The 13504-nt window shown below is 44.9% G+C and overlaps 1 protein-coding gene across 10 annotated transcripts in view; it reads right to left on the bottom strand.

The window, feature by feature from the left end:
- Window positions 1-13504, bottom strand: part of syne1a (spectrin repeat containing, nuclear envelope 1a) — a 139952-nt gene that overhangs the window by 29044 nt on the left and 97404 nt on the right. For 9 of the 10 annotated variants that reach the window (XM_061811975.1, XM_061811982.1, XM_061811974.1 and 6 more), the window contains 17 exons: window positions 13371-13493; window positions 13123-13305; window positions 12204-12347; window positions 10748-10942; window positions 8750-8890; window positions 7094-7207; window positions 6858-7019; window positions 6543-6737; window positions 6222-6395; window positions 4102-4293; window positions 2862-2993; window positions 1581-1681; window positions 1351-1501; window positions 1144-1272; window positions 907-1080; window positions 454-669; window positions 273-374 (listed from right to left, as the gene is read on the bottom strand). In XM_061811975.1, the coding sequence (XP_061667959.1) occupies window positions 273-374; window positions 454-669; window positions 907-1080; window positions 1144-1272; window positions 1351-1501; window positions 1581-1681; window positions 2862-2993; window positions 4102-4293; window positions 6222-6395; window positions 6543-6737; window positions 6858-7019; window positions 7094-7207; window positions 8750-8890; window positions 10748-10942; window positions 12204-12347; window positions 13123-13305; window positions 13371-13493 (2628 nt within the window). The remainder of the gene's footprint in view (window positions 1-272; window positions 375-453; window positions 670-906; window positions 1081-1143; window positions 1273-1350; window positions 1502-1580; window positions 1682-2861; window positions 2994-4101; window positions 4294-6221; window positions 6396-6542; window positions 6738-6857; window positions 7020-7093; window positions 7208-8749; window positions 8891-10747; window positions 10943-12203; window positions 12348-13122; window positions 13306-13370; window positions 13494-13504) is intronic. The other variant, XM_061811978.1, reaches the window with a different exon arrangement.

Consider the following 13504-nt stretch of genomic DNA (forward strand, 5'->3'; position numbering starts at 1 on the left):
GCCACATAAAACCATGCGGGGGGCCAGATTTGGTCCCTGGGCCTTGAGTTTTGACGCCTGTGAATGAAATAATTCCAAATGATTTGTTTGGTCTATTTTTTAGTTTTATGTATAAAAATTGTTCAATGATTGCTAATGTTGTGGCTAAGAGTATGTTTGAGTACCCACCCAGAAGGATAATTGTTGTTTTCAGATGTATTAGCACGTTAAAATAATTGTCGTTTGACTATTACTTGTCTGTTTGTGTGTGTGTGCATGCATTGGCCTCGAACCTCAATCTGCTTGGCTGCGGGCCTGTCCACCGTTGCAGCCATCTTCTGCAGCAGCAGGTGTTTGCTCTCGCTCAAAGTTGTGAACAGCATTCGGAGTTCATTCTGGCCCAAAGAGAGCGAGAGCGGTGTCGAAATGAAAACAAAAACTGCTAGAATCAGGAGATCGTTACGAGCGAGGTACCTGGAAGTTTAAGTGCTCCTGGAGTCTGTCCCTCATGGAGTGGCATTGCTGTTCGAGGGTGGAGTCCAGCAGGCCCACCCGCTCCTGCAGACCCTCCAGGGTGTCCTTCATCAAGGCTCGCTCCTGGCCTGCGCACAGCCTGCCCGCAACTCCACCCAGCAGGTCTCTGCACCGATGGACCTCTCGGCTGATCTCCTTCAGATCTTTATTAGTGCACTGTGGGGGTGGACCGAGGACAGCATTGTCGAATTTATCCATATTTTTGCCTTTATAAGAGATGACATTTTGGTTGCAGGGTATTCTTTATTGCATAAAACATGACCGGTTTATAGCTAGTAGGCAACTCATTATTTCATTCGAAGCAACTGATTCAAAAATGTGTAAAAGCATCTCATTGACGCATTTTGAAGACATTTGCAAGCATCCCTGTGAGCGATTTGTCCTCTGTCCCACCTCCAGATGAGTAAGCTGGGTCTCAGTGTCTTCGGACAGCAGCACGGGGCCCGAGAGCATCTCGTTCTCAGCGGCGTCCAACCAGGCGGAGGCGGCCGACACCGCGGCGTACAGATTCTGCTGGAGCTCCACGCCGCCCGGGGAGAACGGCGTCTTTTTGTCACCGCTCTCTGCCTGCAAGAGGAGCACATGGTATTTACACGGCAGTTACAAGCGATTTTGACGTGATTCTTTTACCTCTTCACTGATTCTTTCTAGCGCTTGGCTGCAGGCTTCAAATAAAGCCGTGGGAGAGCGAGAGTCCTGGCTGCTAGACTCGCCCCTGAACACCATGCTGGGACTGGTCAGACGGGACCGGTGGATGATCTGCCCACACGGGGTGCATAAAAGAGGACTCGTGAAGATTAAATGCACGGATGTTCATGTCACACGACGAGATCGTACCGGGCTGAACTGGTCCTGTTCCAGCGTGTTGAGCGAGAGCTGCAGCTTAGTGCTCTGGTCTTTGTTCAAGTTCTCCCAACGTTGTCTCAAGTGGTCCCCGTGAGACCAGCTCTCTGCCTCCAGCAACACCCCAACAGGAAGAGGCACCTCACTGGAGAATCAAGGAGAAAAAAAAAAATCATATTCATATCATAAAGATTCCCGGTTAAAAATAAAAAGTGGGAACGTACCTATCGCCGTTTGTTGTGATCTGTTGACTGAGTAAGTCTTCTCCAACGCTGGCTACTGACTTAAGCAGCCTCCTCTGCTCTGCTACATGCTGCTGAAGCTCCTACAAATATGAGAAAATTAGACATGGACGGGTTTAGATGATCACAACATATCTCTTGAGACCCCTTCTGGAATTTGTTATATCATTGTACAGCTATTGTGGTTCAAAGTTGTATCCAAAGCTCTGGCTAATAGGAAAGTACTGTACAGGGAGTCCTTGGTCTACGACTATGATCCGTTCCTACAGTAACGACTTAACTCCAATTTCGACTGAAGTCGGATTCCGCCATTAAAGTAATAATTTACATCAAAATTCTTTGTATAAAAAAACAAATACATTGAAATAAACAAGATGGTGTACTTAGCATGACTGCTGAGAGGTGAATGGAGAAGAAGAAGGGGAGGCTGTGCTTAGCTATTGCGACGGAACCTGGTCCTCAATCCTCTCCATCTTGACAAGTATCAAAAAAAACCTCGTTTTGTGATCATTGTATCCGACATAGGAACGGAAACCTTCGTCACATGCGCTAAAATTCAAGCTTTGTCTTTAATAATTGTCACCACGGTCGACCGACGGAACCCTTGGTGGTGTTGGTGTCTTTCCTTTCTCCAATCTTTTTATGATCTTGACCTTCACTTCCGTGGTGATGGATTTTCTTTTGGCTGCAGAAGCGTTGCTAAAAAGACATAACTTTCTTCTTTGGGGCGATAATGTCTCAAAAGGAGGGCGAAAAATGCGAAGATACTCCCGGCGCACAAACACGGACAAGCATTGGCTGGACAAAATGGCGGACGGGGGACAGGCATTGTAAAGTTGAAACGTCTTAGGGCGAGGCCGTCTTCACCCGAGGACTCCTTGGAGTGATTTAAGAGTATGTGACGTGATACATCATGACTATCCAAAATCTTTGTATGTTAGCGAGGAGCTAAATTTAGCCTGCTACAGATGTCCCATACGATATGTTTTTGTTCTGTTGATGGTAAACAATAGCAGTCTTGTTATTGCTTGACAATTTTGATTTTCACAGGTTGTGAAGGCAACATACTTTTCACCATGTGCTTTTTTTTTTTTTTTTTTAAATCTTAGGTTGTGGTGTATTATACAGGTAAACATAAACATTGTGGCTGGGCATCAATTACACCCGTTATCCAGGGAAAAAAAAATTAAAACCCACAACAGATTTGCACCAGCTAGCCGTGGTTACGTATGTAATGTAAGAGAACGAGAAGCATCCCTTCACCCTCTGTCGCAGCAAGTTTTCATGATGCTGTTGCGTGCGCGATGAACGGGCCTGGGAGAGCCAATCCTGCACGTTTGGGCTCTGCGAAAGCGACGAGTCCGGCTCGCTGTCGTCCTGCTCATGCAATGAACCCTGGGGGAGGGGAGAGAACTGGAGTGTCAGGAAGATTAAGTCTAGCATTTATAACGAGGCAAATACTAAGTAGTAATTTGGTCTATTGTATCCAAAACAAAAATGGTTGTAAAACGGGTTCCATTCTTCACGCTGCTCTGACTGAGCATTTATACTACTGTAATTTCCGGCCTACAAGCCGCGACTTTTTTCACACGCTTTCAATCCTGCGGTTTATGCGGTGATGCGGCTAATTTGTGCATTTTTTCCAACGGCCGCAAGGGGGACACTCGAACGGGAAAGGTATGTGCCGAGGAAGTGACTTTTACCGGCCCTGTTAGCGCTGCGCTCGTGTGATGCTGCTGTTACTGGTGTGTCTCAGTTATATTTACCAGTAAGTCCTGTTAGCGTTAGTGCTAGCCCTGCGTTGATGTTAATATCTCATGTTTCACTGTGGATTGTGTGGGCACTTGCGGCTTTTACACAGCTGCGGCGTATGTATGTACCAAATGGTATTTGCTTTACAAATGTACTCGGTAAGGCTTGTAACCTGGTGTGCTTTGTAGGCCCGGATTTACGGTATAAAGAATCATTTAATATTTGTTGCATTAATGCGGGTTATTTTCCTCCGATATTCGTTGTTTAAAATGCATTAATCCATTTAAAAAACAACAACTTTATCACCCTAAATAATTGGAAATTGGATATACTGCAAAGAAAATCATCCAAGAAATCATTTTTACATTCATTTTAAAAATTAAGGTACTTTATAAAATAATTCATGTGCTCAAGTAATTGTAAATGATACAATTAATAACGAGAATGAATAAGCTATTTTACATGCTGATTTATTCTTTTCTGAAAAAAAAAAAAAAAAAATCATTACGAGAAGGCATCTCAGATTTTTAGCTTTAGCATGACTTAGCGTAGCTTTGTCTGAGGGCTCCTTTATAAAGGCACACAAGCGCTTGTTGTCTCACAAAGGAAAACTTTCACCAGCAACCGTGGCTCGCTATGTTAGCACAATGCCGCTATTGATGCGAGCATTCGACACGACCCCTCAGAGGACAAGGATGGAAAAAGAACCGAGGATGTGTCCATTTCCTGGGCAAAGACAACATGCCCTCACCTGTATGTCCACCTGCTTGTCCTGCAGCATCTGCTGCAGCTCCAGCAGACTGTCCTTCAGGGAGTGCAGTTTGAGGGTGAGCTGCTCGGCCTCGCCTTTGGTCTCGGCCCGGCCCTCCAGGAGCAAGCTCTCGCTGTGCACCGACAGCTCCGACAGATACGACACTTTCTGCTCGATCTCGAGCAGCATGTTCTGCGTGATAAAAGAAAGGGATGATTTGCTTGGGGGGAAAAAAAAAAAACATTTTGGGTTCTAATTCTTTAAAATTACAGCACAATATTAATATCAGCAAAAAAGAAGCTCTGTCCTGATGTCCATGCTGTGAGGATAAGTTTCAACAAAATGAAGCCATGAAAAGAAAAGAGAAGGATTAGTGTTGGAGCATCGTTTTCAAGTGCCCTTGGCTGTGATTCTAACATTCCCGGACAACACAAAGCGCCTCCATTCAACGGTTTTCCTTTGATTTCTGGCACTCTGCGAGAAGACGCAACACACTCTTACCCCGCAAAGCCTCAAATACAAATCCAATTGTAAAATGTCTTTTCTTCTCTTTTTGCCAAACAAACCAGAGGCAGGAAGCTTCTTTTGCATAAAAAAACCAACAACAACAACTTGGAAACAAGCAGAGTGACATAAAACAATGGAATGTGGTTCCAATTACTCAAAAACCACAGACTGGTTTTTTTTTTGTTTTGTTTTTTTTAGGCTGTCTGGTTAGAAGATTAACAACCACACACTAAAACGAGATGCAATACTATTTTAGGTGGATCTTTACTATGTTGTCAAGCTAAAGTCTAATTAAAGTGTAGTTAACGTTGCACGTGCTAGTCTGTATAAATAACAGTAATCTCTGTTTCTGGTTTTATCCAAGTTTGAGCCCCAGGGGGATGAAGATCTACACGGTGGGGTGGACAGGAGACATATGCGAGATGATCTATAATCAGCTTATTTAACCTCCGCAGACTAAAACAAAACACGCATTCCATTATTACGGCGAAAAGGACAATTACCGTGTATTAGTGGGCCAATGTTGTCGCCTTAACATTAGCTGGTCTAACATTAGCTCTTGTTATGACACGTTACCATAGAAACAGGGAGAGCAGGGACCGTAAAGGAATGGTAGGTGGCTGTGTGACCACATATGGTGATAAAATTATTTTGAACTCATGTACCTAATTTTTAAAGACAAATTCAATAGTTTCTGCCATTCATAACTCATTTTCATCACACCATTAGATCAACAGGAAAGGAAATTGTGTTTTAGAGCACCACAATAATGAAATAAACCACAAAGCTGGAAGAAAACAACGGTGCAAAAGCCAGTGAAGGGGGAGGGTGGGGGGGGGGGTCGCACAAGGGTGGGCACCTTTGTGCTCAAGGGCCACATTCTATTTTTAAACAGGGCAGCTCGGGCATTCATAGATGTTGAAAAAAAAATATTTGTGAAAAATATGTACAAATTAATTTGAATAAAATGACTTGTGTTAAATTACATAATTTATTAAGAATTATTATGTTATTTAAAATTCCTATTTTTTTAAAAAAAGGAAAAACATACATTACACTTAATTTGAGGGGAAAAAGGCTAAATGGATACATCAGATATTACAGGACTGTTGATTATGATTTTTTTTTAAACTAAACTGATGACCATTCATTGGTTTAACACAAGTGGTATGTATTTTTTTTAAACCGTGTAAAATACTACACACTTATTTAAATCATAAACTGATCTCATTCTAATTTTAAAATTGTCATCATTTGTAGTTGAATTATAATAAAAAATAATATATTATTTAATAATTAAAAATAAATATAACAACGCAAAGCAGTACATTCTACTACTATTGTTTATCATATCATTTAGGATAAATCAATTATTCAATGAGCTAAATATATGATGACGGTAGAATTTGAATTCACTTTTAATGTTCACTCAAAGTCAGATGTGCCATGCCCACCTCTGTTCTAAATCCCTTTTAAAAATACATTTGTAATTACGACGAGGGACGTCTCAAGACATTTGAGTCCAAATATCATACAGAAGGAATATGATCCAAAAGAGGGCCCCATCTGGGCAACTTCGGAGACCGTCGCGCGTCATCTCCAGCTCGCCTCACCTGGCAGTCGATGAGCTGCTCCTCCATGTCGAGGTCGTCGTTCTGGAGGTGGAGCGCCGAGCTGAGGGTGGCGCGGGTGCTGAGCAGCCAGTGGTCCAGCTCCTCGGCCTCGCTGTGGTAACGCTGCAGCGCCTGTTCTTGACGCTGCTCCTCGAGTTGCTCGCTGAGCTTCTCCTGTCAGAGATTTAAAAAAAAAAAAAAAAAAGTTGAAAGAAAATCCTGTGCCGTCACACAGTGAATATTTGTTCATGCAGTTGATTTTAAATTTATAAGACGTTAACAAATGCATTATGACTTTCGGATTGTATTTCGTATTCTCACCTCCAAAAGCTGGCGTTTGCCAGACGCCTTCATCCTGATGGTGGCCATTCTTTCTCCCAGCACAGTGAGCGTGGACTGCAGAGCCAGCTGGTCGGCGGGCTCGCCGTTGCCGTCTCCGTCCGCCAGCTCCTCCGAGAAGCACGTCTGCAGCTCGCCGATCTCGTCTTGCAGCATCAGGATCTCGTCCATCAGAGCCTGGGCGGGAGGAGGAACGTGCGAGACATTGAGGACGCACAAAAAAACAAAAAAAAAAAAAAAAAAAAAAAACAAACAAAAAAAAAAAAAATCGAGCTTTAGCAAGTGGTTGTCTCTCACTTGATACGTCGCCATCTGGCTCTCGGGGGTCTTGCCGGGCTCCGGGCCTTCGCCGAGCGCTGCCTCGATGGACTCCATCTTGGTGGAAATGGACTGCAGGGACTCCTGGTAGTGCTGCTGTCGCTCCAGGGCTTCGTACAGACTCTTCTGCTTCTCGCTTATCTGGGCCACGGCAAGAAGATGATGCTGGGTGGCGGTCCGTTTCAAAAAGCAGGTCGAATCAAACGCAACCGTACCACGTTCTTGAGCGTTTCCCAGGATCTCTGCAGGTCATCCAGGTTGGCGGTGCTGGACTCCACAGACGGGTCGTAAAGCTCCTGGAGCGGCGCTCGATTTAGAGCCGTTCGACCCTGTTGCACGAGGACAAAGGTAAATGTATGTGGGGAGTGTAAAATTATTTTGGGAGGCAAATTCATTAAAAATAAAAAAAATAAAAATCAAATTAAGGAAATTTAGGTGGGAAAATGGAAAGATTAATGCAACATATATACCTTCTTCACCTGCCCCTAATTTAAAGTGTAGATCTCTAATAAGAAGTAACGAGTTAATCCGATCTTTCGCCACCGGAGTTGTGATCAGTCGAGGTGCCCCTGACCAAGGTCTCACAAGACTGGTTTGCGCTCATTTATTTTCTACTTTTCAAAACGTAGCCCGTCTGAGTTTGACCTTGCCAGCGGCGTTTAAAGGTCGCACTAAGCTTGCAACAAAAACACAGCTCACGATAGCGTGAGAAAGTTGGCTACTCGTGACGCGGGACAACAACCATGCGCTGCTATTTTGTGCTTACATTCTTACCGCATCGGTATCAAACACAGAGTGAGGGCAAAATATGGCGCAGCAAAACAAAACGCTTTTTTTAAGCAGTTCACTGCTCTCGATGTTGTCGATGGCAAGAACAAGATAAGGGCGAGAGGAGAGCTGGCGTCTAAGGAAGGAAGCGCTTCCAATCCAAGAACGCTATTTCGATACGCAATCATTAGTTTACAAGTAAGAACTATACGCTTGCATATTTCATACGCTACATGTTAAAAGTCAAAAGTGAAGAAGCACACGTGTGCAACTTGCTTTTTTAAAACACTATGAGCAGGAATTAGAGGGCTATGTACAAAAATCTGTAGGTGAAAATTCTAATTAAATCCTACTAATTGAGAAATTACTTTGATGACTTCATGTATTTTATTTTAATTGTTTTAAGAATTTAAATCACTCTCACCCTGTGAAAAAAATGAGAAGATTGACATCTAATAAGATTTGTATTAATACTAATTCCCTGTAAAGGACTAAATAGAGAACTTTCATGAAGAATTCATTTTAGGGGACAAATATACCCTAATGCAAACTTTGCGAAATATGTAAAATTTGTACAAAGAGTAATCCAATGTGATTAGCAGGATATCCACTTTTTCTTTGTTACTTCAATACTATTTTATTTACCCTTGATCTATTACACAAAAATAATAAATTGCACTCCTAGCCATTTGTTTTAGTTTAACTTTTATTACTTTGCTACAAGTATACTATAATTTTTTTTTTTTTTTTTTGCAAACCATGTTTTGTAGCCCTAAATAGGACAAAACCGCAATCAAAATGGAGCTCACATGCCATGCTACGTAGCACTAAAATCATGCAAATATATTTAAAATATATAAAACAAATAAATATAAATTTAAAATTTAAATTAAAATAAATATTAAAAAAATTAATTTTCAATATTTCTTTCAAGGGTTCAAATGTTGAATTTCTCATGGTAAATTGGCGTAAATAAATACAGCGGCAGGGTGATGATGTGAAGAGCCAGGAGGCCAAGTGGGGCTCAGAAGGTTACCGAAAAGGAGGAGCGAGCGGGGGGGGGGGGGGGGGGGGGGGGGGGGGGGGGCTCGGGTTGGCAGTACCTGATTAAAGGGAGCGTCAGCGTTAGCCCCAGGGGAGGGGGAGCGGCAGGCAGGGGGAGAGGAGACCTCGCTGTTGGTGCCCTCCTCCCCTGACTCCTCGGTCACAGGGGAAAGGAGAGTGTGGCAGCGGCCTGCTGTCATCTGACCACACCACAAGAAGCAGCGGGAGGAGAAGCGGGTTGTGTGTGGGGGGGGGGGGGGAATCAAGAGCGTGAGACAACAGAAAAAGAATAGGGAAGGCGAGAATAGACTTTAAAACCAAAGTGGGAGTGCAGGTTGAGCAGGTTGTAAGCAAGCACCTTGTTTCATACATCATTCGCACGAGCAACAATCGCACAATCCATTCTGGCGGTTGCAACCGAGACACGCACATCACCGCGGCGCTCGTGGTGGTTCTCATTCCATAGCGTCCATCCTCATTTGACAATTTGCTTTGTCTATCGTGTAGTTATTAGTTATTACAGATCCCAAAGACGATGCCAGCGTGTTCATTGACGTGGCATCAGGCAGAAAAAAAGAAAGACGGCAGTCAAAACATGCATTCATTGAAGACTCGAAATTGCCCCTCGGTGTGATTGTGAGTGCGACCATCAGCGCCCTGCGATTGGCTGGCGCCAGCACCACCCTTGTGAGGATAAGCGGCTCGGAATAGGGACGGATGGGCAAAATATGATTTAAATAATGTATCTTTGGGTGCCGTGAGATTTTTCAAATGGATGATAAAGGTTGGGAATCACTGGTCTAGAGAGCGTATGAGTGGCATCAGCAGTCCTGGAAGCAGGGCCAGTTGCCTTCCACCCTGCCTGTCTGCAAGCAGGCACGAGCAGCGAGGGAAGAGCTGAAACGGAAGCCGAGGCCGAACTACGCCGCTTTTTTTGGCGGTTCACAACTTGGCCAAACTCAACCCGGGGGCCTTGTTCAAACACGCGGGACGCTTTCCCGGGTTTTATGACGCAACCGCGGCGCAACGGAGGACATCGGCATGCAATGTTCGCCCTCGGCCGCGGAGTCACTGGGTTAAACAAAGTAGACTAGAAGACTAGACGAGCGTGCCGCTTGCATGCATGCATGCAAAAAAAAAAAAAAAAAAAAAGGAAAAACACGCTGCGATAACCTGTTTCCTGGCACACCGCAACGCAGACAACAGTGACAAGGCCACGGAATGTGACCAGCGTACGGCACTATGTGAAATGCAAACACAGCAGGCGAATGAAGCCCAAAACAAAAAGTGTACACACACAGACACACACACACACACACACACACACAGAAAGCAAGAACATCTCAACTCAAAGTGGAGCTCAAATTTCTGTACACTAATAAATACAATGATATATAAATACATTTTACATTTAGTCAAAATAGGAAAAACAAAAATGTGCTATTTACTTTTTATTTTTGTTAACGTCTGTGTTAGTAATATAAATATATTTGGATGCAATTGTGCTAAGCATTTTATGTAAAACACATTTGGTTATATTATTTTTTAAAAAGCTTTTAAAAACAGAAAAAAAATAATTACTTTTTTTTTTTTTTAAAGATTCATAAATATGCCTGTCCCATTGTCAATAGGGAGAGAAAAAAAAGGAAATTCTTCTCAAAACATTTAAGTTAGACGATTCTTTGCTTTGTGAAAAAAAAAAAGAAAACATTTTCTTTCAAAAGCTCATTCCACTGGGAGGGAATATTTCTTGCAGGGTTTCACAATGGATACGACAGATATAAAGTTCTTGAGGAGAAAGTTTAGGTCGGACTTTGAATGAAGTTCGGCCGTGACTGCCTTTTGTTGTTTTGACGACCGTTTTCAAAACAGCGAATGAGACTCACACAAGCACAAATAGTAGCGAGGACATTATTTAAGGTTCACGTTTGGTTTAACGAGCACGGTGGTAAGATTGTTGTCTCGGACTGAGCTTTTTTTGAACGGAAGGTTTGTGGTAACATGGTGCCATCGTACACGCACGCAGCCAAAATGTGTGCGGGGGCTCGGCCGCTCACCATGACGACAGAAGGGTGCGCAGGAAGCTGCTTGTCGCCGGGCGCGTCGTCGTCACTCAGCTCGTCCGAGAGGCCGTCGGCCTCGCTGACCGTCAGCAGCATGGTGGCGTGCTTCGCCTTCACCGTCAGCATCTTGCACTTGGAGTGGAGCGAGGCGATCTGCTCCTGGTAGCCGCGGATCTTCTGGGCCAGCTCCTGTCACAACATACCCATCGGGACAGAGAAGCCGCCCGCCCCGCCGGTCAGGAGAGGGCGGATCGCTAGTTCCTGCTTAGCAAGCCTACGCTGGCATGCTGAATCAGACGCCGGTCTGCGAGGAGCCAACGGAGCATTTCTACTCCTCCCTTCCCAAGCTCGTTTCTTTTTTTCTTTTCCGAGCGTTCGTACACAGAGAAAGGCTCTGCCTCGCTCTCTCGCCTGTGTCACTGAGCCAATCGGAGCAGAGAACGGGCAGATGACTCAGAGTCGCGGTCGGGCCAACAGGAAGGATGTTTGGTTGAGAGACACCGATAGTGATACACAGAGAGACAGAGATTGCATTCAAAATTCCTCAGACGCTTCAAAAGTACAGGGAAAAAAACGGAAGTGATGTCACCGCCTGCCTCTTCCCTCCTCCGCCAATCCTCGGGCCGGATTCATTCTAACAAAAGGCAGCAGGCGAGGAGTGACAAGGATGGTGTCAGGTTTCAGCTGTGGTATGAGAGCCCTAACGGCGGCCGACCCCCCCCCCCCCCCATTCCTCCTCTTCCTCGTCGACCCCCGAGCGACGCAGATGGTCAACGCACATATAATCGGGTCACGTGACGAAGTAAGCCAGCAGCAGACGCGAGCCCGACCGCAAACATCAGCGCGCAGGAGCGGTGGAAAGAGTGTGGTCACGAGCAAGCCAGCCAGGAAAAAAGGGCTGGAAATAACATCAAATATGATCACACTCATCCAAGGAGCGGATCCGTTTCTCTGCTTCCCCGGAATCAAACTGCCGCATCCGTTTCCGAGCGCGCAAAGTTAGGCTCCGATACCGCAATTGAACTCAAGCGCCTAAACGACAGCCTCGACGAGCTGGAGCCTGCAGCATCAGATAAAGTCGAAATGCGTGCAGGCCGCCATTATAATAACACTGAGAGACAAAATATGAAAGTTTCATCTCAATGGAAGCTGAGATTATTATTATTGTGTAATTATTATACAGAATTTAATCATTAGTGCCAGAGTTCTGGGCGCTGCTGATGAATAAATTGTCTTTTGGAGGCTTTAACATGCTCAGAGACGTTTCCAAGTATGGGAAATGTTTTCTATTTTAGTGGTTCACAACAGCACAACTCAAAGCGTACTCCGTAGTGCCCCCTAAATATAAATAAATATGCACGAACCACTCAGTATGAGTATGCTCTGATATGAAAACACCCCAACCTTGCTTTCCAGTATCATGGATTTTGCACGCTGTTCTCGGTTTTACCTCATGGTGTTGTATCTGCGCCTGGAGTTCCTGAATGTTGCTGGTGCAGACGGGCCGGTCCTGAATGATCCGATGGGCTTCTTCTATTAACCTCTGCAGGTTCTTCACCTCCAGCTCATACTGCTCGTACTGCACCACGGCCTCCTGGAGGAGACGCGATATAGAAACAAAAATGCTGTTGATTCATCTGTTTGTAATCTCCACAGTCTCCAAATCTTCACCAAAATGCGGCAATTCAGCCCAGAACCGCGGGCTTGGAGGATAACACCAAATTGAAGGGGCTCAAAAGAAATCCTGACAAGGGCTGCTAGACAAAATACAGCATTGGAGACAACAGTGAAAAAAACAAAAAAAACAAAAACGATTGGATTTATGTATGTAGCATTTTTCAAGTGATCCAAGGATGCTTGCAAATATACATGAAATATTCTTAATAGATATTTTTTGGCGGCACGGTGGAGCAGCTGGTAAAGGCATTGGGCTCACAGTTCTGAGGAACAGGGCGCAAACCCTGGCCCCCGCCTGTTTCAGAGTTTGCATGTTCTCCCCGTGCATGTGTGGGTTTTCTCCAGGCACTCCGGTTTCCTCCCACATTCCAAAAACATGCAACATTAATTGGACAATCAAAATTGCCCCTAGGTGTGATTGTGAGTGGGGCTGTTTTGTCTCGATGATTGGCTGCAGCACTCCCCGCGACCCTCGTGAGGATAAGCGGCAAAGAAAATGTATGTATGAAAATGAATAGGATTTAGAACAAATATTTACTGTAATGATGCTAGGTTAGTTGAGTTAACCAATATCCTACACCGCATGATGACAATTCTGTGGATATTTGTGTTATCTGACGCCCGATATGACGTTTTTTTTTCTTTTCAGGACTAAAAATACACATGCTAAATGGACAGGGGGCGCCCTTCACCTGCAGGATGTTGCACTGCTGGATGGTGGTGTGCTGCAGCTGGCTAGTTTCCTGCTGCAGGCTCTGAGCCGTGCGACAGACGACCAGAGCGGCCGCCGCCTCCTCCGGGAGCCGCAGGGCGCTCTGACACTGCCGCACTGCCGCCACCTGCCGCTTGAAGCCCTCCATCTCGGCCAACAAACGCTGAGGGAGAGCAGTCGCATGTTTAAACGCTACGTGACACGTTTGTCACGGTGTTTCGTCCTTACTTGTCTCTGTGAGAGCTGCTCTCTCAGACTGAGCCTGTTGAGGTCCGGGGAGGCCAGCGTGACTTGGATTTGGTCCACAGCGGCGTGGAGGCTCTTCACCTCGGCCTCCAGACGCAACATGTCCTGAGAAGGAC

The sequence above is a fragment of the Syngnathoides biaculeatus genome, chromosome 23 (assembly GCF_019802595.1).
Source record: "Syngnathoides biaculeatus isolate LvHL_M chromosome 23, ASM1980259v1, whole genome shotgun sequence".
Lineage (NCBI taxonomy): Eukaryota > Metazoa > Chordata > Actinopteri > Syngnathiformes > Syngnathidae > Syngnathoides > Syngnathoides biaculeatus.